This window comes from Neovison vison, chromosome 5 (assembly GCF_020171115.1).
Source record: "Neovison vison isolate M4711 chromosome 5, ASM_NN_V1, whole genome shotgun sequence".
Lineage (NCBI taxonomy): Eukaryota > Metazoa > Chordata > Mammalia > Carnivora > Mustelidae > Neogale > Neogale vison.
Window position 1 is genome coordinate 63,602,769 of NC_058095.1, and position 21,995 is coordinate 63,624,763.

Consider the following 21,995-nt stretch of genomic DNA (forward strand, 5'->3'; position numbering starts at 1 on the left):
ACCCAGACACTCCTCCCCATCCCCTTCCTGCCTGCTCCCCACCTACCCCCAGCCCCCACACAACCGCTGAATGAACCCCGACATCAGCAGCAGCCCAGGGAGCTGGGACCACTGTCAGCGGGCCAGGAGCCCGGAATGACCACGAGGGCAGGAGGACACGGAATGGGGGCTCTGGGATGAACATTCTGCCCAGACCTGCCCCAGCCTCCAGGCTTCACAAGGAGGCTTTTCTTGGTCCTCCCCAGATGGAAGGCCTCTACTGGCCTGGAGAGGAGGGGAAGGGGGAGACGGGGCAGGGCTGGTAGGAGGGCAAGAGCCCAAGCACTCAGCCAGGCCAACTGCATAGTTTTCAAACTTCGCTTTGGCCACAAAACTACTTTGGGGGGTTGTTTTGTTTTGTTGGGTTTTTTTGTTTTGTTTTTTTAACCAAAGGGAGGCCAACAGAGCTGCTCTGTCGAGAAACGGGTCCCAAGCCTTGAGGACTCTTCTGGCCTCTCTCGTGTTTGCCATTAGTCAGCCCCAAGATCTTGATAATACCGTTTGGTAACGACGAATGTGGTTCATCAGCCCATTTCACAGATGGGCCAACAGAGCCCAAGAGGGAAGACGTCTCTGGCCGACTGTCAGTGGGTTAGGACTGGGTAGACCTGGAATGTGGTGCTTTCTGCAGGGGCCCTCAGGGACAGGGAGTGGAGACCAGCATGAGATGGGGTGCACGCTGAGCAGAGGGGTACACGGGGGCAAGATGGGGGAGGCAGAGGTTATGGTCAGGCAAAAACTCACAGAGGGACAGCCCAGCCTGCAGTACAGGCAGGAAAGGAAAGGTAAATCTATCTTCTGTCCTCCTGTGGCCACAAATCCAGCCTCTGACTGTGACAGTCACCACCCCTCTGTTTCTACCCATGGGTCCCTGCCCCAGGAGAGGAAAGCCTTGGCCCTATGACACAGAGGCCTTCCAAGACCCTAGAACAGAGGCCCTTTGACGACGCCCCCCCCCCCAATTTCCTACATTCCCAGCCTCCTCCTGTCGCAGGGAGGGTGGGCTGCACTCTGCGCATTCCTAAGAAGGAGTTTGTGTTCCACAATCCCATGGGTCCGGGCCCTGCTGACCATGAGGCCTAATTCCCAGGTTTTCTGGAGAGAGAGGTCGTGACTTCTGTCACCTTCTCAAAAGGCTCTGTGGTCCAAAAAGAGGTCACGAATCACTACGTGAGAAAAGGAGGGGTCTTGCAGAGGGGCGGGGGTGGAAGGAAGGATTGTGGGGTGGGGAGAGCTGTGTTGGTGATATTCTTCCCTGCCGGAGGATTTACGTGTTAACCTGGTTTTATTCCTCTCACCTACCTGTGATGGGGATGGTCACTGGCTCCATTTTACAGATGAGGAAACTGAGACTCAAGTGACATGAGGTAGCTTGCCCAGGACACAACCCTGGCCGAGGAATGGAACAAGCCAGGGTAGGGACAGAGGCCTAAGATGGTGTTTTATTTAGTTCCACGAAGGCCTTCAGCTCTGGGACTGGGCAAAGCCTCCCTTTGCCAGCTTCCACATCAGCCCTTGAGCCTCGCATCTAGGTCCCCAGGAAATTATTTCGGCAGCCAGAGAACCCGACAGAGGGCTTCTAGCCTCCGGGAGTCAGTCCTGCCGAATGGAAGACAAGAGCCCCAAGACTGGCCCTTGGTGTCCATTCCTTTCTAACAAGGAGAAGCGAGCAAAGTGTCCCTTCAGTGGCAGGTAAGACCCAGCCAGAGGGCGGGTTCAGCAAGTTTCCCCAGCAGGGTGGAGGGCATGGTGCCCAGACCCCTCCAGATGACCCCGGCAAAGACCCTTTCTTTCTTTGCCCTTAGAAATGTCAGTCACCCCCACCATTCCTGAAATTATTGTTTAAAAAGTCTTTATTGGGGCACCTGCATCTGCCTTTGGCTCAGGTCGTGAGCCCGGGGTCCTGGGATCGAGCCCCACATCGGGCTCCCTGCTCAGTGAGGAGCCTGCTTCTCCCTCTCCCTCTGCCACTCGGTTCCCCCACTTGTGTTTTCTCTTTCTGTCACATGAATACATAAAGTCTTAAAAAATATAAAAATAAAACATAAAATAAAAGCATGTTTACTATATGTGATTTTTTTCCCCTCTCATTGTTATTGGGATATAACTGCGTTAAAGCCTTTTGTAAGTTTAAAGTGCACAGAATGATGATTGACTTAGATACGCTGAAACGATGACCACAGTAAGTTCACATCCTCACCTCGTGTCATTTTGGGGAAGTGGGAGAAAAAACGTGTTTTTTCTTTTTGACGAGAACTTTTAGGATGTGTACGCTCTTTGCATATTTCAAATCTGCACTTCAGTGCTAACTAGAACCGTAATGTTGTTCATTCCGTTCCTGAAACCCTGGGCCTTAGTTTCTCCATCTGTAAATTGGGAATCATGATGCCCAACTTACTTGCCTTACTGGGATTTCTAAGAATCACACGGGGAAGGTGTTTGGAAAAGTTCAGGATCCCCACAGGGAGCAAACCTCTGCTGGGATTCACCCATCAGGTGAGATTTCATGTCCCCAGGGTGCGGGATCCTGGCCACCCAGCTCTGGAGCCTTCCTCCGCCGGGCTGTGCTGGGCAGCTCCGTGAGTGACTTGGTGGGGGGTGCCTAGGGGCTCAGAGGGTGAAGGCAGCACAAATGCGTCATCCTTGCTTTCCCTGCCCACCCTCAGTGGCCTCCTTGGTCCTCACGGTGGGCTGTGGGCAGGAATGTCATCATTCCTGTCATGGCCTGATCTGGGCAAGGCACCAAGCTGAGGATAGAAATCACAATCCCACAATCCCGATGACAACAGAAACCAGGGACAGGTGTTGAGAAAGACACGGTGTTTACCCATGTCCCTTCACACATACAGGGCATAAAGTTTATTCTAGCCCTCTAGGGTAGAAAACCATGTTTCTCTGCTTCTCTAAAGCAATTAAGGCTCTTTCAACTTGACTGGTGGGGAATTCAAGCATTAGTCGTGTTTGGGGAGCCTGCTTTTTCCCTGGGGTGGGGCAGGAATCTTGGGGGTCTTAGGCCAGAACACCTGGAGGGGGGCTCCTGGGTCCTACTCCACACTAGCGACTGTTTGTGGCCAAGTCCATGGGGGCAGGTGGGCAGGGGTATCTCCAGGGGCTCCCAGCTGGGGTTCTCAGAGTGTGGTGCCCCCCAAACCCTTGTCCCTCCTCAGGCTTGGAAAACCTCTGCCCCCAGCCCTCTCAGGGCCCCTTTCCCCCATGCTCCCTCTCCTCCCTCCCACTTGATGTCCTTTCTAAAGGAGCCCTGATGGGGTTTTCTTCTGGGTCCCCAGCAGTCTTTCCTTGCAATCCCGTAATCCAGAAACTTGCCCCCCGCCAACCCCAAGGCAAAGGAGCACTGAGGTTGGGTCATCTGTAGAAGGAGCAGTAAAGATGACCTCAGAAAATGAAAAAAAAATCATTATCAGTACAAGGGACCCTATCACAGAGCAGGGGGATTTACAACACATGCCATTTCCAAGGTTTGCCCTATGTAGAAAAGCAGCCTCTCATACAATGGCCAGCCCGCCTTTGGCTTCCTCCTGGGTTGGGTGGGCTGGAGAAGTGATCTTCGTCCGACATTGGAGGGCTTGGGAGACGTGCATGCACTGGGAAGACCATCTCTCCACGAGTTTTCCTGGCCCTCTGGGAGAGGTTCTAAGATGCTTCCTTGCAACTAGGAAAGCTTCTTGAAGGTGGGGAGTGGGTCTCCTCCCTGGCCAGGGTGTGGTGGGGGGTGGGTGCTAAGCCAGCTCCAGGGGGCTATTTTGGGTGTGTTGGGTGGGACTCAAGGGTAAGACTGGGCCGCCCCTGACCTCTGGGCATCCTTTCCTCTTGCAGGACCTGGGCATGGAGTCGACCTCTCTAGACGACGTTTTGTACCGCTACGCCAGCTTCAGGAACCTGGTGGACCCAATCACACACGACCTCATCATCAGCCTGGCCCGCTACATCCACTGCCCCAAGCCGGTAGGGCAGCTGTGGTCTGAGCCGGCCACCTCTGGGGGTGGGAGGCGGGCGCCTTTCTGGCCAGAGCGGCTAAGGGTCCAGGGAGGGATGGTCGCTACTGCCCGGGGCCCAAGGAGGACAAACCAGCGGGGCCTGGGGTGCCCACCCTGTCCTAAGGCCCAGCATCCATGAGCCCAGGTTTTGTTTGACCCATGAGGGTATTAAATCTGGACTCATTGCCAACATTTAGAACTCAGACTATTTCACACATTTCTCCCTGTTCAGCTGCCCTTGAATAATGGGATGTTCCTGCAGCAAGGAGCCCTCATTTTATGGGACTGGAGCTGAGTAGCCACCCCTGTGATATGGGCGAGGACCGCCATGGACAGTTGTGTGCGTTATACCTTGCACAAAGACAGGCACACGCCAAGGTGGCAGGAGACAGTTCAGTTCCAGCCCTCTCTCTGCCACCAACTCACAGGCACTGGCTCAAGCCTGTGTCCGTCTAGTGGTGGACCTCTTCCTATTTGCACAAAGGCGCCATGTAAATCTAGCAGTGACCCCACTTGGTGCTTTCCAGGGCCTCAGTCCTCAGCACTCCCAACGGCCTTCCTCTCGAAGGCTGAATGTCATTTTACACACATCCCCCCACTTTGCTCAAGCCCACGTCTGCCTGGCTTCCAGAGCTGAGAAGAGAGCGCTCCGAGGGCGGGTGATGCTTAGCCAACTTCCAGATGGGAGCGCCTGCCCCCCTCCTCACGGGGTGCCGGGCCAGCTTACCCAGCATGACCCCAGCAGGGAAGGGGAGGGCCAGTGTGGGGGCAGCTCCACTCTGGAGCTCTTCTCTCCCATCCCTCATTTTCCAGCAGCTTCCAAAAGAAGGGTTTCCTCTGTGACAGGGCCAGGAAGCCTAGAGCAGGACCCAGGAGTGCCTGAGGGTAGCTTTTGCTTCCAGAGTAGGATTGAGGAGAAGAGGCAGGGCGTGCTGGTCAAACCCACCCTCCCTTGGCCTAAGCGCAGACTTGAGCGCGGGCAATATTGTTCTGGAGCTGGACCTCCATCCGGGCCTCTGTCTGCGGCCTTCTCTCTGGCTCCTGGGGCTGTCTGGGGCCAAGGTTCTGAGGTGAGGAGCTAGCTCTGAAGGGTGGGGGCAGCCATTGGGGGAGGAGGGGTGTTGGGGCTGGTGGTGGGATGCAGCAGAAGGCAAGGATACGGGGCTCAAATAGGGGACGTAAGAAAAAGCGGGTAAGGAGGGTTGGCAGGCTGGGAACCTCGGGGCCTGCGGGAGAGGGGCTAACGCCAGGAGCCGCAGGGGAACCAGCTGGGCCTAGAATCACCTTCCCTTTTCATTCCCATTCTACCTGGCTCAGCCTGGGGAAGCTGTGAGCAGGGTCTGTCTGAGGCCTCGCAGGTGCCAGACCTCTCTCTGCCTTTTCTGGAACGTGAATTCAGATGCCCCCAGGTGACGGGGTGACCGATCACAGGGCACTTGGAACAGCTCAATAGGAGGGATGTTATTTTTATGCCCATTTTGGAGTTGAGGAAGACCAAAGTCAGGTAATGAAGCAGTCTGCTAAAAGGGACGCAGGTGTGATTGGACCCAGTTCTGGGTTGGTTGCAGGCTGGTGCTCAGGCACCTGACCCCTGTGCTCCCAGTGCTCAGGGTAGGGCCGGGGGGGGGGTGGATCTTGTGGGGCTGCATCTGGGCCGGAGGAGGAGGGTTTGCAGGTGGGTAACCGCCCATGCAAACCACAGGACACGGGAGGTGCCCCAAGGGGTTCTGGGCTGAGACCTGTCCCCTCCATCTGGTGGGGAGTACAGGGTCTGGACCTGGGGGGCTCTGAGCTCAGGCTGCTACAACACATTACCCCTGACTGGGTGGCTTAGAATCAACAGAATGGTATTGCTCACAGTTCTGGAAGCCAGAAGTCCAAGATCAGGGTGCCGGCAAGGTCCGGTTCTGGCTAGAGCCCTCTTCCCGGTTTGCAGACGGCCACCTTCTCATTGTGGCTTCATGTTGGCAGAAAGCAAGCCAGCTAGCTGTTTTCTTCTTCCAACCCTCATGACCTCATCTAATCCTACTTCCCCTCCTAAAGGTCCTACCTCCAGACACCATCATCCGGGTATGGGGTTCAACCTACGAGTTGTGGGGTGGGGGACACAAACATTGCTGCCCACCCCCCAACCCCCTCCACTCCCCATCTCCCACCCCCCCCCACCTTCCCCCATCATGGGGTAGCTTTCTCAGGCCACTTCTTTTTTTTTTTAAGATTTTTTTATTTATTTATTTGACAGAGAGAAATCACAAGTAGACTGAGAGGCAGGCAGAGAGAGAGAGACGGAAGTAGGCTCCCTGCTGAGCAGAGAGCCCGATGCGGGACTCAATCCCAGGACCCTGAGATCATGACCCGAGCCAAAGGCAGCGGCCTAACCCACTGAGTCACCCAGGCGCCCCTCTCAGGCCACTTCTTTAGCTGACCTGTGTTTTCCTCAAGTCCAAAGGCGCATAACAATACCGTCCCCTGTAGAGCCATAGCTGGGGGGCGGGGTTCAGTGAACTGATTCTCTCCAGAATGTGCCTGGCAGGACTGAGCATCCTCTACCCAAAAGCTAAGCTGTCCCTAGTCAGTGAGCACCAATCACGGGCCAAGCAGGGTGCTCAGACCCTGTCTGTGGTGGGACACTGAGGCAGGGATTGGGCTCAGAGTCTTGGAGAACAAGGGGACGGCCTGGGATTTCCTGATTTGCAGAGCAAGTCAGGGGTGTCAGCCCGGTCAGAGGCCCTGGGTCCTGGCTGGTTCCCCTAGCCATACCCAAGGCCATGTGGCCGGAGAGGCCCTTTGGAAGGGCTCTCCTGGTTGTGGTTGAGGCCAGAGCTGAAGGTCCTGGCTCTGGGGCCCCAAAGCTGGTGATAAGGGCAGCCTCTGAGTACACTAACCCCAAAACGTGAGCTGGCTCGGGGCTGGCCAGGACTTCTGTTCTTAGATCTTTCATCTGAGAACTTCAGATCAGAGATGTCAAAACCATCAACCTCAAGGGGCCACCTCCCTCAACGGTGATGTGGGACAAAGGAAATAGCCCTTCCTTGTCCGGTCTCGGTGAGGGACCACCAGACCACTAACCCCACAATTAAGATGACCCCCCTCGAATGAGTCCCAACCTACCCAAAGCCCCCTCTGGTGTCCCACCTGGACATGGGCCTAGGCCCTAGATGGGGGTAGGTCTGTGTGTGCCCCGAGAAGGAGGGGACAGGCAAAACCCCATCTCACCCATGACTGTGTGTTGATTCATCCACAGCCCAGCTTCCAGCTCAAAAGTCACCCACCTCTTGGACATTTCTGCCTGGGTGTCCATGAGTCACCACCCCTCCCGTACCCAAACCATCACGCCACCAGCACAGATCATGTTACAGGCAAGTTTAGACACCCCTTCCTCCCCTGGGCCCCAGTGCCAGCCCCGCACATCCCGTTATGCCTCACAGCCCTCTGTGCTCTGGGAGCAGTCAGGGAGCAATGTGCAAGGTCAAAATCAATGTGGATCCCCCAAGAACCTTGCTGAGAAAACTCCCACGTGGGCTGGTGTCCTACTTTCACTAAAACCCAAACCCCATCCGTGGCCCCCCCCGCCCAAATCTCCTGTATCATCCTCTCCACTCCCCTCACTCAGCGGTTTGGGCCACCTGGGCCTCCTCTCAGCTCCTGGAGCAACCAGATCTCTCCTGCCTCCAGGACCTTGCTGCCTCCACCTCTGCCTGGGCTCCCCAGCTCCTCCCTTCAGACTCAGCCTCTCCAGAACCTTCTGTGACCAGCCTCGTCATTGACACGGCTCCCCCGGTCACCCGTGCCCTGTTGAGGGCTTCATTTCTCTCACTGGTCTCCCAAGTTATCTGGCTTATCTCTTTGTTGCCTGACACACGGTTGGCCAGCCCCTGTGAGAACAGTGGTATTGCCGAAGGAGGAGGAGATGGCATCTGTCTTGTTCGCAGTGACATCTTGCCTCAGGCAGGGCTTAGTACAAGCTGTGACCAGAGCCATGAGGGCTCCCTTCCCAGGACGGTGCTGTGTCTTCTATTGCGGTGTGTCAGATGACCCCAGAACTCCACGCTTTAAACGGTCGGCCTTTATCCCTGGGCAGTCTCTACTGTGTGACTAGGTAATTCTAGCTTGGGGTCCCTCCAGACAGTGGCCAGGGCTCCAAGGATCCACAGGCAGGCCCCTTTCCGAGCTGGCCCACTCTTTGGCTGCTGGCAGGAGGCTCCAGTTTCTTGCCACATGGATCTTTCCATAGAACCGCTTGAGTTTTCTCTCAACCGCAGCTGGCCAGAGCAGGTGATCCGAGAAAAGAACAAGGCAGACACCACAGTATCTCTTATGACCTTGCCTCATTCTATGCATCACCCAGATCAACACTGATGCAGAGTAGGAGACGACAAGAGGGGGCGGTGACAGGAAGCCAGGGTCCGTGGGGTGCTCTTGGTGTCTGGATGCCTCACATGCTGAAGCTGGGAGGGAATGAGAGTAGGAAGGATCCTTCCTCCTGCTCTCTGGTCTCACTCCAATCACTCTCATTAGCTGAACCCAACTGGAAGTCGGGGCAGGAGGCCCCGCGATGCTGTCTATAGCGCTCAAGTCTCCCCATATCCGGAGCAGGATCCAGCTTGTGGGAGGAAGGACGGTCAATAGCTGAAGAATGAGTTTATGAATGAGTGAGGGGGGGGCGTCTGGGTGGCTCAGTGTGTTAAGCCTCTGCCTTCAGCTCAGGTCGTGATCCCGGGGTCCTGGTATCGAGCCCCGCATCCGGCTCTCTGCTCAGCGAGGAGTCTGCTTCCCCTCTCTCTCTCTGCCTACTTGTGATCTGTCAAATAAATAAAATCTTAAAAAAAAAAAAAAATGAATGAGTGAGGGAAGCCGTTGGCCGGAGCTAGTGGAGGACTGTGCTTGTTTGGGGGACTGGGGAAGCCAAGATGGCGGATGGGAGCCCCCATCGGGACAGGCGACAGGTGGAGCAGCGTCGGGTGCTGTGGCCCCTCCTGGAGGGGACTGCGGTCTGCCTTGAGCATTCTTCCTGACAAGTCAGCCAGAGTCCCTCAGGGTCCTCTGCAGCCCACTGGTGCCAGTCAGAGGCAATAGGAGGCCCCAGTGCTTCGGGACCCTCGCTCCACCCAGCAATGCCCAGCTACCGAAGACTTGCATCTTGCCCCTCTCCTTCCTTCCTTGGGTGGCAGGAAGAGCTGCAGAATTAATTCCACAAACTGCCTTTGAGCCCCAGGTGTGGGTGATGAGGGCTTTTTGGTGCCTCAAGCTAGGAAAATAATTTGTCCTGAAACCGAGGGCTTTCGTGGGGCCCAAAGACAGCCAAGCTTGGAAGGAGGGGCTAGAAGTACAGACGACACGCTGTGCAGACATCTCCCCACTCCTCCTCTGGGCTCCCCCGGGCCTCACTCTCCATTCCCGGGGGCTGCGAGTCTATTGGTCGGTAACCAGCCCTGGGAGCAGCCGGGGGTGTGTCTCGTCGCCAGGAAAGAGCTGATTGGCTGCGCTCCGCCAGTGCCCGCTTCTGGACCAATCAACTGCAGCATGGGATGGGGTCTGGTTGCACAAAGGGGCTGCTGGGCCTCACCACTTCGAGGAGCAGAGAGGAGCCTGCAGCCAGCGGAGCGCTGGGTGCGGGGCGCACGGACCGGGTAACGTGTGGGGCCGGTGGTCACACTCCTCGGCCAAGGTTGCACAAGGGGCGCGTGGCTGCTGTTGCTGGAAACCACGCGGGAACGACACTTTCTCCTCCTCTGCCTCCTCCCTCTCCTTCCAGCCCCTGCCTTTCCCCACCCTCTCCTTCTCCAGTTCTGAGTCCGTCCTGCTTTGTCCTCTTCTCCGCGGGAGGGAGACCTGGAGTTGGGGGTCGGGGGAACTAGATGGGCTTGCTTAAGACTTTGGCGGGTACAAATGAAACACCTTGAACCCACCAAAGCAAATGATTTATCCCCAGGAGGGCAGCGCAGGGCGGGAGGGCAGGTTGGGAAGGATGCCAACCCCGGATCCGGGCTTTGCGTCCTCATTCCATTTTACACGTTGTGGGGCTTGCCTGTCTAGTCAGCTTCTTTATGCCTCAATTCCCTCCTTTGTAAAGTGGGGTTGATAGTAGCCCCCGTTTCATAGGATCCTTGTGAGTTACAGGACAGTCATAAGCTCGTGCGCGCAGTGCGCAGAGGCGACGCCTAACCTAGTAGACGCGCGGTTAATGTTAGCTGCTGTTTATGTAGCCCAGGCAGACGGAAGCGAGCTCTCCCTTCTATGAGGACACCAGCCCACGCTTAGTCTCAAATAGCCTGTGAGGTGACCGTATCTGTTGTCCTTGTTGGTGAGGAAACAGGCTTGCTCAATCTCCCCGGCGGGGAACCGCGACGCGCGATCAGCCCATTGCGGCGCCTTGCGCACAGCTGCCCCCTTGTGGCAGTGCCGGCGCACTGCGGCGGCTACTTTGCCGCCTTTTCCTCTTTGTTTCTTCCATTCTCTGCCCAGTGGCTCAGGCCCAAGAGGCTGACACCCCCCCACCCCCCACGGAAGTGTTTGAAGGAGCAGCCGAAGCTTTGGAGCTCGGTGCTTATCTGTGGGGCAGGTGCCACGGGAGAGTGGCAATGTTATGGCTTTGGGGTGGTCCCAGGAGTGATGCCAGACCGACCACCCAATCCATCCCCAGCCCTGCCCCTCTGAATAGTTTCCCCCGGTCCTTCTCCACCTTGGCGACACAGAAATCATATATGGAGTTTAAAAAAAAAAAAATCTCTGCATGCAAGCTGCCCACTCCTGCTGAGGGTGGCCCAGGCAGGGTTTTTTAAAGCCCCTTGGTAATTCCAGGATGTAAGGACCCCAAGGGAAGAACCACAGCTCTCAAGGCGCCGTCTCTGCTGTCGCCTCCCATCCTCCATTTGGCCTCCAGAGTTGGCCTTCACCAGGGCCCCCACCATGACCGCCCCTCCGTGCACCTCCTCTGGCCAAGGCCTCCTTATTGGAGAAGAAGCCATGGTGCCCATGGCTACACTGTGCCTTCTCCATCCCTTCCAGTCTGATGTGTCCTCCCCCTGCCCCTTGCTTTCCTCCTCACCTCATTCCATAGCTGGAGGGTAAATCAGAGGCTGATGAGTGTGTCTTGAGCCACAGCCTTATAAATCCAGTTACATCTCCCAGGAGGGACTCAAACACCCTCAGACTCCACGTGGTACCGAATGAGTGCTCATTCCCCCGTCTTGCTTTCTCATCCCCTTCTCTCCTGGAGCCCCTTGCCTTCTACCCAGGACCTAAGCCCAAAACCTGGATCCTTCCTCATCCCCGCCCTGCCCACACCCTCTCCATCCTGGGCACTGTTCAGTCTCCATCACTTTCAGGGCTTTCCGCAGGCCTGGCACAGAGGCCCCAAACTGCACAAAGCAGATGGACCTGGCCCCGGACCCTGTCTGTCAGAGGGACAGTCCCAAAATGCAAACACGATCCTGCTGTTCTCCCCCGATCGAGCCGCTGCCTGTGGCTCCGGCTTCCCATCACATCACACAACCGAATGAGGAGGCTTAGCAAGAAGCAAAGCCTGGAATCAGAACACGGCAACCCAAACGTTGAGAGAGTAATCGCCTGAAGCAACAGGTGACGTTTGTCAGACAGGCAGGCTGGGGCAGAAGGAAGTGAGGTTCTTGGAGGACCAGAGACCAGAGGTGCTGTCTACACCGATTCTCTTCCATCTTGAGCCTCTGTCTACTGGATCCCTGCTCAGATGCTTTACCTCTTTGGATAGTCAGCATTCCCCTTTCCTGCCTCCTCTCTCATCTCTTGCCTTCAGGGTCTTCTTTTCTTGCCTTTCCAACAGCTCCAGCGCTGCTCTCTATGTCTCAGTTTCCTCCTCTGTAAAATGGGGCTAATGAGAGCAGTTCCGCTCTGGGGTGTCGTGGGAATTCCATGAAGTCCTAGCGTTAAGGTCCATGTACAGCAAACCAGCTGACAGATGATAGTGGCTTGGACCAACGTAACTGTGGAGGTGGTGAGATGTGACCCCACACTGTCACCTGCTCCCCTGCCTATAACACCCCCAACCTCAAACCGTTGCACACATTTCCTCCTCACCCAGGGATGCCTCGTTTCCTCTCTCCATGCAAAAATCACAAACCCATCTGCCCTGAAAACCCCAATGCACATCTGAGCCTAGGAAGGATTCATCTTCCTCTACCCTGCCAGAGTTTTGTCTACGTTGCTCTTCTCGTTCGGGACATGACTGACACAGTGAGCATAACTGGAGAGCTAGATGTGTCCTGAGCTATAGTCAGAGCCCTGTGCAAATGGGGACTCATTTCATCCTCACAAAATGTCCCTGTGCATTGGGTTCTATTATCCCTTCACAGAGGAGGACTGAAGGTCAAGTGACTTGCCCAAGGTCACAGAGGAGGTGGCAAAGCAAGGGTTCACACCCACACGGTTTGGCTCTGAGTCCATGCTCTTACGAACTTAATATGCGTGCTCGCTTCGGCAGCACATATACGAACTTAATATGCTGCATCTCCATTAGCAGAATGTTGATGGTAACAACCATCCACTGGCCTTTATTGAGTGCCCGCTGTGTGCCAGGCACTGGACATGGGCTCAAGGTTGAACCTCACTCACTCTTGGCTCCCCTCCCCCAGGGCTTGGTGACTATCTATTGAGCTGACTTCCCTTGGGACAGAAGTGGAGTCTCTCTAGCATCTTTCTAAACCCAATGTAAGTTTGTCAGGGCCACCATAACAAAATACTATTTAAACACAGAAATTCATTTCCTCCTAGCTGTGAAGGCTGCAAGTCTAAGATCAAGATGTTCGCAGGGTTGGTTTCTTCTGATTCCTCTTCTTGGCTTGAAGATGACCGGCTTCTCCAGGGTCCTCATGTGGTCTTTCCTCTGTGTGTGTCTGTGACCTAATCCCTTTTCATGAGGATACCAGTCACATTGGATTAGGGCCCACCCCAAATGACCTCATTTTAACTGAATTGCTCTGTGAGGCCCTATTTCCACATACAGTTGTAGTCTGAGATACCTGGGTTTAGGACTTAAATTTAAGAACTTTGGTGGGAGACAATTTAGGACATAATATCCAGGGTTTCTGGGGGCACCTGGGTGGCTCAGTAGGTTAAAGCCTCTGCCTTTGGCTCAGGTCATGGTCTCAGGGTCCTGGGATTGAGCCCCACATCGGGCGCTCTGCTCAGCGGGGAGCCTGCTTCCCATTCTCTCTCTGCCTGCCTCTCTACCTACTTGTGATCTCTGTCAAATAAATAAATAAAATCTTTAAAAAATAATAATACCCAGGATTTCAAACTCAAATGCTGATGGGCCTGCTGCATCTCAATCAGTCGGTAGAGCATGGGACTCTTGTTTTTGGGTTCAAGCCCCACATTGGGTGTAGAACTTCGTTTTTTTAAAAAAAAGTGCTGAAGGGCCAGACTAGGATTACAGTAGACAAATGAATTGGGCTGGAAAGGACTTGGACACTTCTTTCTTATTTTCCCACTTTTGACATTTTCCCACATGCACCATCATAAAAATATTTCCCTTTCTTCTTTTTGCCTAGAACAATTGTCTGGCGCCTAGTAGGTGCTCAGTAAACCTTTGTTGAGCAAATGAGTGAGCAGAACGGCCCTGGCCACTGGGAAGAGGCAGCGACCATGATGAATACTGGCTAAGCACTCAGCTCTGGTCAATTGTCAGATTGTGAATGTAGAGTTTTATGCAAATTTCCATTCTGCCATGATAGTAACTAATTCACAGCCATGTGCAGGTCAGTTTGCAACCAACTGCTTTCTGTTTGGAGGCCCAGCAAGGAAGCCTCCCCCAGTTCATCCCTTGGAGAGGGGAAGCCGGAGGGGAGGGCCTATGCCTGTGACTCAGGGCCTCCTGCCTGTGGTTGTCTCTTCAGGAAGGTGATGCGCTGGGCGCCATGGAGAAGCTATGCCGGCAGCTGACCTACCACCTAAGCCCCCACTCCCAGTGGAGGCGGCACCGGGGGCTGGTGAAGAGGAAGCCACAGGCCTGGTGAGTCTCAGTCCCCTGGGGCAGACCTGCCCGCCTGCCCCCCCCCCTCCCGCCCAGGCCTTCTTCCACAAGGGCAGCCCAGAGCGAACCCACGCCAGCAGGCTGGGCTCCACAGTACTCCCTGGGCAGGACGGGGTGGGGGGCTGGAATCAGAGGGGTGCTCTGGAAGGCGCATGAAGGAGAAGTCAGGGTTGGGTGGGGAGAGTGGCCAGAGGGCCCTCTAGGTAGGCATGAGATATCAAGGGAGCTGCCGGTGGGGCCCTCCTTGCTCTGTGGGATGGGAGCTGGCACATCACCATTCAGAAGGGTGGGTGGGGAGGAAGACATGAGGAGTTTCTAATTCCTGCTCTGCCGAACGTGGGCACTCCCACTGGATCCCCCACTTCTGGATGTCTCCTAGAGGGGACCCAGGCTCTAGCCATGCCCCTGGGCCATGCAGCAGTGAGAAGCCTCAAGGGTTTTATGGCCCCCTGAAGACTGGGGGCTTGGGGCACATGGGCACAGAACCCGTGGGCGAGATAGCTAGCACCACTGGAAGCAAGTAAAGGAGAGCCAGGAAGTTGGGTTTTCTGGAGGGAGCACCCCTGCCTTTCTTGCAAATGACCACGGGGCAGAGTGGCTTGTGTGCTTCCCCTAGACTGGGCAGGGCCAGGACTGCCCTCCCTCATTGACAAGAGGTCTGGTTCCTCTTTCTCTTCTGGACTCTTCCACTCCAAAGCCGGATTCCTTCCCAGGTTGAGGAAGAGAGAGTCAAGGATGGGGTTCCAGCTGGGCTGAAGTCAGAGGCTGTACATGGGGACAGAGCAGAGCAGGAGGACCCGTGGGACCTGGAAGCCATGAGGAGTCTGTGACCTAATTCTTTAGAATTGAAAACCTCGAAATGTGACCTGGAATCCAGGAGCCTCCTCTTCTGTCTTCCCAACACAGCCGCTTGCTTTGTCCTTTCTTCATTTCAAAAGCCTCACTCCCCACATCACACTTGAATGAAATCCAAACGGGGTCCTCTGTGATCGGTGCTCGGCCCCTCTCTGGTCTCTCGCCTCCCATTTCCCCTTGCTACAACCATGCTGGCCTTCCTGCTGGCTCAGATGCCTCAGGGCCTCTGCCCATGCCTCCCTCTGCTGGAACTTTTACCAGACTCTTCTGAGGGCCCACTTTTTCTTCCAATGTCAGCTCAAATTACGTCCTCAGAGAAGCCTTCCCTGAGTGGCCATGTCCAACCAAGCTCCTCTCACTTCTGTCTCATTTGTTGTCTGTCTCCCCCGTCCCTGGTAGAGTAAAAACAGGGATCATGTCTGTCTTGCCCACGACTAGGACCTCAGTGCCTAGGACAGTGCCTGGCACATAATGGGAGTTTAAAAACACTTGCTGAAGGATAGAATGGGGTAGGGGATATTACTGTCGACATTTGGCCACAATCACCGAGCTGCTGAGTGGCAGGACTGATTTCAAACCCCAGGCCCAGGTTGTTAACCACATGCTCCCTATCTCCCAGGTGTAATGGGTCTGTGCTTTATTTTACCCTGAACAAAGGGCAGGCAATGTTTCAAGCATTTAGAGGTCACACCCTGAGAGGCAAGATGAGACTGGAAGCCGCCTTCCAGCTTCATATCTCAAGGATACATGTTTTGCCAAGAAGTCCAAGCCGTGATCCTCGGGCTGCTCATATTGACATATGCTTTTTTTTTTTCTTTTTAAAGATTTTATTTGACAGAGAGAGAGAGATCACAAGTAGGCAAAAGCAGGCAGAGGTGGGGGGGGGAGCAGGCTCCCCGCTGAGCGGAGAGCCCGATGTGGGGCTCCATCCCAGGACCCTGAAATCATGACCTAACCCACTGAGCCACCCACGCGCCCCTGACATATGCTCTTGAAACAAGCTGTGAGTCCCTCCCCACCTTCCTCTCTTTCCCACTGTTGGGGTTCCAGGGCTTGCCTGGGGTACCTGGAAATGGGGGAGCTCTGGCCGCAGAGCAAGGTCCAGGAAGACAGAAGAGCAAGGAGTACCAGACGGCAGGGAGTGAAAAGTGTGTACAGAGCCCTGAGCCTCCAGGAGTCAGCACCACCCCCATCCCCTAGCTCAGAGACCCTGCGCCCTCCCCTGCCTGCTGCCCTACAGGGCTCTCCCTAAGGATTCCCCACCAGGTGGGCGAGACGGGTCTTCAAAGCGCTGCTCTTGGGGAAGCAGGAAGCTCAGTCTAAGTGATTCATAATGGCCACAGCAAATATTCACTCCTCTATCTGGTACACAAGCACTGTTCTAAATGCTCGGCATCCGTTACCTTATTTCACTTAATAATTCTGTGGTACTCAGCTCCCTTGTTCAGGTAAGTGACTGAGGCACAGAGAAGTTAAGGGACCAAGAGCTCACACCAGCAGGAAGAAGAGTTAAGATGTAAACCCAGGTGAGTTAAAGAGCTGTTTTAAAATGGTTTCCTTGGGGCGCCTGGGTGGCTCAGTGGGTTAATCCTCTGCCTTCAGCTCAGGTCATGATCTCAGGGTCCTTGGATCAAGCCCCGCACTGGGCTCTCTGCTCAACAGGGAGCCTGCTTCCCCCTCTCTGCCTACTTGTGGTCTCTCGCTCTGTCAAATAAATAAATAAAATCTTTTAAAAAAATAAAAAAAAAAAAGATGTAAACCCAGGCACTATGGCCCCAGAATGTACCCATAGTCCCTGCAGAAGCCTCTGGGCCTTTCCCCTGGGGTCCCTCAAGCTCTTGGCAGCTGGAGGTATCGCCAAGGCACCAGAGGTCTTTGGGCCTCCGGGAGAAGGCCGGCCCCACTTGGTTGAACCTGGCTTGTCCCTTCTCCCCTGCAGCCTCAAGGCTGTCCTGGCTGGAAGCCCTCCAGACAATACCGTGGACCTGTCCGGCATCCCGCTGACCTCCCGGGACCTGGAGCGAGTGACCAGCTACCTGCAGCGCTGTGGGGAGCAGGTGGACAGCGTAGAGCTGGGCTTCACGGGCCTCACTGACGACATGGTCTTGCAGCTGCTGCCTGCGCTCAGCGCGCTGCCCCGCCTCACCACGCTGGCGCTCAACGGCAACCGGCTAACCCGGGCCCTGCTGCGTGACCTCACCGACACCCTCAAGGACCCCAGCAAGTTCCCCAACGTCACGTGGATTGACCTGGGCAACAATGTGGACATCTTTTCATTGCCCCAGCCCTTCCTGCTCAGCCTGCGCAAGCGCTCCCCGAAACAGGGCCACCTCCCCACCATCCTGGAGCTGGGCGAGGGCCCCTGCAGTGGGGAGGAGGCCCGGGATGGGACAGTAGACCAGGAGGACCCTGGGGGAGGCCCTCTGGATCCTGCCAAAGACAACGACGGCAGGGAAACTGTAGGTACCGTTCAGACATGACACATAAGTGGGGGTCCTCACCAAGGAGTCCCAGTGGGGTAGGAAGACTGAGGCAGGCTAGGGGGGCCCCCCACCAGCAGCCTCAGGTTATCACCCAAAATTGGCCTGGGCACCCCCACTCACCAGAGCCAGACTGTAGCATCTGGGAAGGGGGCTGTGCAATACTGCTCCAGTCCTCTCCCTTCCCCCCCTTGTCCACCTCCTCTGCCTTTTGGCTCCTGAGAAGTCCTGTATGGCTTGAGAGCAAGCAGCCCTCAAGTCCCCAGATTTGTGAGTGGTCTTGTTTGGAGATGAATGCTTGAGCTACTGTGGGTCAGAACTTAACCCCAGGCAGGGAGTGTGATTTTGGCCCTACATCTAACCCAGTATTTCCTGACGGAACCTTTTTTCTCTGCCCTAACCAGACCTTCACTAAGGTTTCAGTGTTCCAAGTCAGAGTACGTCCCTTGAAAAGGATTTTAAAAAACCTTTTCCTGTTGCTTATGGAGTCCCCCAGAAAGTCATCAGGGATACTAGGCTCACTCCCAAACCTTCTAATAAAAAAACCCAAGACCATGAAAATGAGGTCAGACTTAATACCTCTTGGCAGATCTAGCACCTCCCAGCAAGACAGCCAGGAGATGGGGATGAACTGGGGGTTCCTTGAATGGTTCTCCCATCTCCCCCTTAATACTACCAGCTAAAAATCCCTTCTAGGCACATTAAGCCCTAAAACCAAGGAAAAGACGAAGTCCAGGAAGACTGGAGACCAACCTTTTTTAACCTGAGAAAATTTACAGATGTCCATGGTGGTGACCAGAACATAGGCAAACGGCAGACAGTTGAGAAGCATGGCCTCTCGCCCAGTGACAGGTAGGGGAGATCCCAACTCAGGAAGGCACCAAGACGGGCTAGGTATAAAGACTATGGGGACCCTGCCTGCCACTGCCTGGGTGTTGGGGTGAAGCACAATGCAGAGCTTCAGGAGGTAGGCAGCTATGCAAAAGGACACAGTCCAAAGTGCTTTGCAACTGTTACCCTCAAGTCTGAAGTTGTTTGAGGGGAAACAGCTTAGGCTGACCTTGGAGAAAGTGACAAGTGCTAATACCTTGACTGCTAATGTGACAGCACTGACCACATTTTTTTTCCTTCAAATACACGTTTTTAAAAACCAGTACTAAAGACCATCCTTTATTGCAGTTTGTGGTAATTGCACAGAAGTATCAGTTTCAGGAAGAAATATGTTTGCATCTTAAAGAACTCAGACCCTCACCCAACAGAACAAATTCATACAATATTTAAAAGTATAGAAGCTCTCTGGGTAGGAGAGATTTATAGTACATTACTAGAAAACTCAAGAATTCAATGACACCAACAGTGCCTACACTACAGTTTGCCAAACACACTTGTTGGCTCTGCTTTTAAGATTAATAGCCAACAAGAGTTGGTTTACTTTTAAGAGAACAGACTCCACATCTCAGCACAAGGTAAGCACCCTTTCCACACCAACTGTTGAAGCCTGAGTTTTCAGTCCGAACTGATGGTGACCACAGGACTCTGAACCTGCTGCAGCGTGGCTGACCATTCTCTGCAAAGACAGCCTGCAAAGAAACTATGTATCAGTCTCACTTCCTGCTCCAAACAACAGTTATTCACAGTGTAAAAAAGGTATCTTCAGAAACCATACATTCACCACTACACAATCTGCCGGTAATTCCAGCTATTTTGGGTGATTTCATCATTTGATATCCTTTTTCTGAGAATCTATTTTAACAACACTAGCCATTTATTCATTCTACCACGGGGGGTGGGGGGGGTCCTTGTCCATGGAAGCTTACCTCTCCCTTGGGCTGAGCTGCAGCCACCACGATCTTTCAAACTCCACACCACCGATCACCATTCTTTAGCACATAAAACCCAGAGGGGAATGAAGCGAGGCATCCCTAGACAGGCAGCAGGTAACAAAGGCAGAGAAAAGACTTTTGCTCATGAGAGCCTCAACTACAAATTCCAGCCCATCCTAACAGCAGCCCTTAAGAACCTACTGGAGGTGTTTTTTGGTATATGAAGCCATGTGAAATCTGTAAGTCCTAACTGGCTTTGCTAGGTGTTGCAACCTCATTTCATCCCATCATTTTAACCCCACACACCTAAGCGGTCATCTCCAAGGACAAGGAAAGCTACATCTCAGCAGACAGGCAACTGGGACAGATTTTAGAGCAGTGAGCTAACAGAACTCCCAGGTTTCCTCTGTCCCACTGTCACCATGAACCGTATCTGTATCTCCAGGATATGCTCAATTAAGGTCAAGGGCTACAGTAATACAAGGTTATTAGGTGAGCCAGAAAGAAGTGCCACTACCTGACCTAATTGGAAGGTCACATTATCTAACTGCTGGCCATGCAAACTGTTCCACAGACCGAAGCTTACCTTAACCTTAACGGCAGGCCGGTGCTCCTCCCTCGACTACTCAGCAGCTGGTCTCGATCTGATCACACACAGGGGACCCCGCAGCACTCATGTGCAATCTGGGTGAACAGACGAGAAAAGGTCACTGTCCAAACCAGACCAACCTACTGCAGGGCAGCCGCAGCCGGGCAGGACTTGTTGACCGCAGTCAGCCAGGAACGTTATCGTCAGTTATCGCTTCTGACGGCACTTCCTATAGATGATTTCATCAGAGCAGTCAACACCTCCCTGCTCCCCAGCACCGCTCCGGAAACCCGAACGGGACCTGGAACTGAGCCCTGATTGCTTGAGGAACCACTGGGGCACTGGCCGCTTTAAACCAAGCATTTTAAGGGAGTTCACCTCTGGCGACAGCCGCGGTAGAACAGCTCAGGGTCAGCAGCTGCCCCCTGCCATTGCCACTCGAAGCACCAGGCTACGTGCGCAGTGCAACGGTGCACAATTACTGCCCAATGCATCAACCGTGAAGGGGCAGCCAATGCCGCTGCACTTAGACTAACGAATACGGAAAAGCGAAGGGGTTGGCTCTAAGTCCTGCCCACACTGGGTCCTACCTCTGGGTGGGAGACCGCTCCTGGCCTGAAGGCGCTGCAAGGGATGTGCCACCTGGAACACGGGAGGGCGACAGGCGTTAAGGGAACGTAGTGGCAGTGATGTTCAACCCGACCGTTGAGGCTTCCGCGACCGCAGTCACACAGGCATCAGAGTCGTCAGTTATCGCTTCTGCGGGCACTTCCTAACCCCAGGATCATCAGAACCGTCGGGCAAGCCCTCCTCGACGTCCCATGCCCCACGCTCCCCCGGGCCGCGCTTACCCAGTCCTCCCGGGTTGGCGCACCTCCCACGCCGCGTCCGGGGAGCAGGGAAGCGGCCTTCGGGGACCTCGGGCTCCCGAGTCGACGGCGGCAGCGGCCCTGCTGGAGACACGCGCGCGGGCCTTGAGCCTCAGTCCCCGGCAGCCCTGCCTGACTCTCCCCAACCGCCGCGCCCGCCCCAAAACCCGGAGACGCGCCACAGGGAGCCGCCCTGCGGCCTTCACAAAGCTTCCCGAAAACACCTTCTCAGAAATTAAGAAACCATTCGCTCCTTCGCCCTCGCCGCCAGCTACTATGCCCAGTCACACACCCCACTCACCTCCATTTTCACCGTACGGAAAAGATCGTCCCTTTCCCGGCCTGGGCCTTTAAGGAGTCGGAATATTCCATTCTTCACAGAAGGGAGGGTAATACTGGCAGAGACTCACGGGAACCTCCAGCCCTTTTCACGACGCAGACTCCGCCTCACCACCCAGGGACACCCCCCTCCGTTAGAGCCTATGGTCTCTTCCACGTCCCCAGGAATTCTGGGTCCCGCTGCGCCCGGGGTGTTCAGGGCGCATGCGCAAGGGCTGGAGCGTACCACTTTAGCTCCGTGGTTTGGAAGAGGTTTCTCAGCTTTTGTGAGCTTCCGATGGCTACTATCATAAATGAAGCTGTCGGCACCGCAGAGGCTGTTTTGAGGATCACATGACACACCATGCTTGAAACCCTGCGGAGCCTTGGCAGGCAGCAAGCATTCATAAAATAGTATCTGCTTTTCATTCTTCGGGCTGCCTGTCTGCTCTTTCCCCACGGCCATTGCCGAATATCCGCGGAGCCTTTCAGAACGCCTGCGCGCCGGCAGCTCGCATCACTCCCCTTGAGAATGACCTCTAAGGAGCGAGCAGACGTGTCTTAGCTGAAACCGCTTCCATCCCCTCCTCCCCTTCTCTCCTGATTCCTTAGGACTCCTGCATCCGTTCCCCAACCCACCAGGGATGGAAACCTCTCCCACTCTTCAGCCTTTGCACATGCTCCGGCCTCTGCCATTTAAAAGCCATTCAGTGCAATCGCATTTTATAAACGCTCATTACTCTGAGGGAGAGCAGTTCGTCTGGACGAAAAAACTGGAAAAGCTATCGCGAGACAACTTTCTGGTCTTAGAATTTTAAGGATTTTAATGGTGGGGCGGGGGCTTCCAGCAAAAGCCAAGTCAGGGGGTTAAATAAACGGGTTCCTCGGTCTGCCCGAATTATTTGATGAAGGTCCTAAGGAGAGCATGGCGGGGGGGGGGGGGGTGGCAGCAAGGGTATCGGGGGAGAGGTGTCTGGAAATTCGGGGTGAAAACCGTGAAGGACTTGAGGAGGCCAGC

The 21,995-nt window shown here is 54.8% G+C and overlaps 1 protein-coding gene, 1 long non-coding RNA gene and 3 other non-coding genes across 8 annotated transcripts in view; 1 reads left to right on the forward strand and 4 right to left on the reverse strand.

The window, feature by feature from the left end:
* LRRC75A (leucine rich repeat containing 75A) overlaps positions 1 to 18,534 on the forward strand; it is a 42,184-nt gene extending 23,650 nt beyond the window's left edge. Inside the window, exons 2-4 of the mRNA XM_044249172.1 lie at positions 3,874 to 4,002; positions 13,907 to 14,022; positions 16,838 to 18,534. Of these exons, the coding sequence (XP_044105107.1) occupies positions 3,874 to 4,002; positions 13,907 to 14,022; positions 16,838 to 17,378 (786 nt within the window). The 3' untranslated portion in view covers positions 17,379 to 18,534. The remainder of the gene's footprint in view (positions 1 to 3,873; positions 4,003 to 13,906; positions 14,023 to 16,837) is intronic.
* LOC122906792 lies at positions 18,519 to 21,011 on the reverse strand. Of its 4 annotated transcripts, none has more exons than XR_006384613.1 (6): positions 20,961 to 21,011; positions 20,665 to 20,743; positions 20,381 to 20,562; positions 19,788 to 19,885; positions 19,196 to 19,300; positions 18,519 to 18,958 (listed from the first exon to the last, which is right to left on the reverse strand). It is a non-coding gene; the product is annotated as an uncharacterized LOC122906792 (long non-coding RNA). The 4 variants fall into 4 exon arrangements; XR_006384612.1 differs by having other exon boundaries at positions 20,642 to 20,743; XR_006384610.1 differs by having other exon boundaries at positions 20,381 to 20,432; positions 20,642 to 20,743; positions 20,961 to 21,009.
* LOC122908143 lies at positions 19,030 to 19,101 on the reverse strand. Its single transcript, XR_006384922.1, has one exon. It is a non-coding gene; the product is annotated as a small nucleolar RNA SNORD65 (small nucleolar RNA).
* LOC122908120 lies at positions 19,973 to 20,042 on the reverse strand. The gene has a single exon (XR_006384899.1). It is a non-coding gene; the product is annotated as a small nucleolar RNA SNORD49 (small nucleolar RNA).
* On the reverse strand, positions 20,515 to 20,585 carry LOC122908121. Its single transcript, XR_006384900.1, has one exon. It is a non-coding gene; the product is annotated as a small nucleolar RNA SNORD49 (small nucleolar RNA).
* Positions 21,012 to 21,995: the final 984 nt, after the last annotated feature.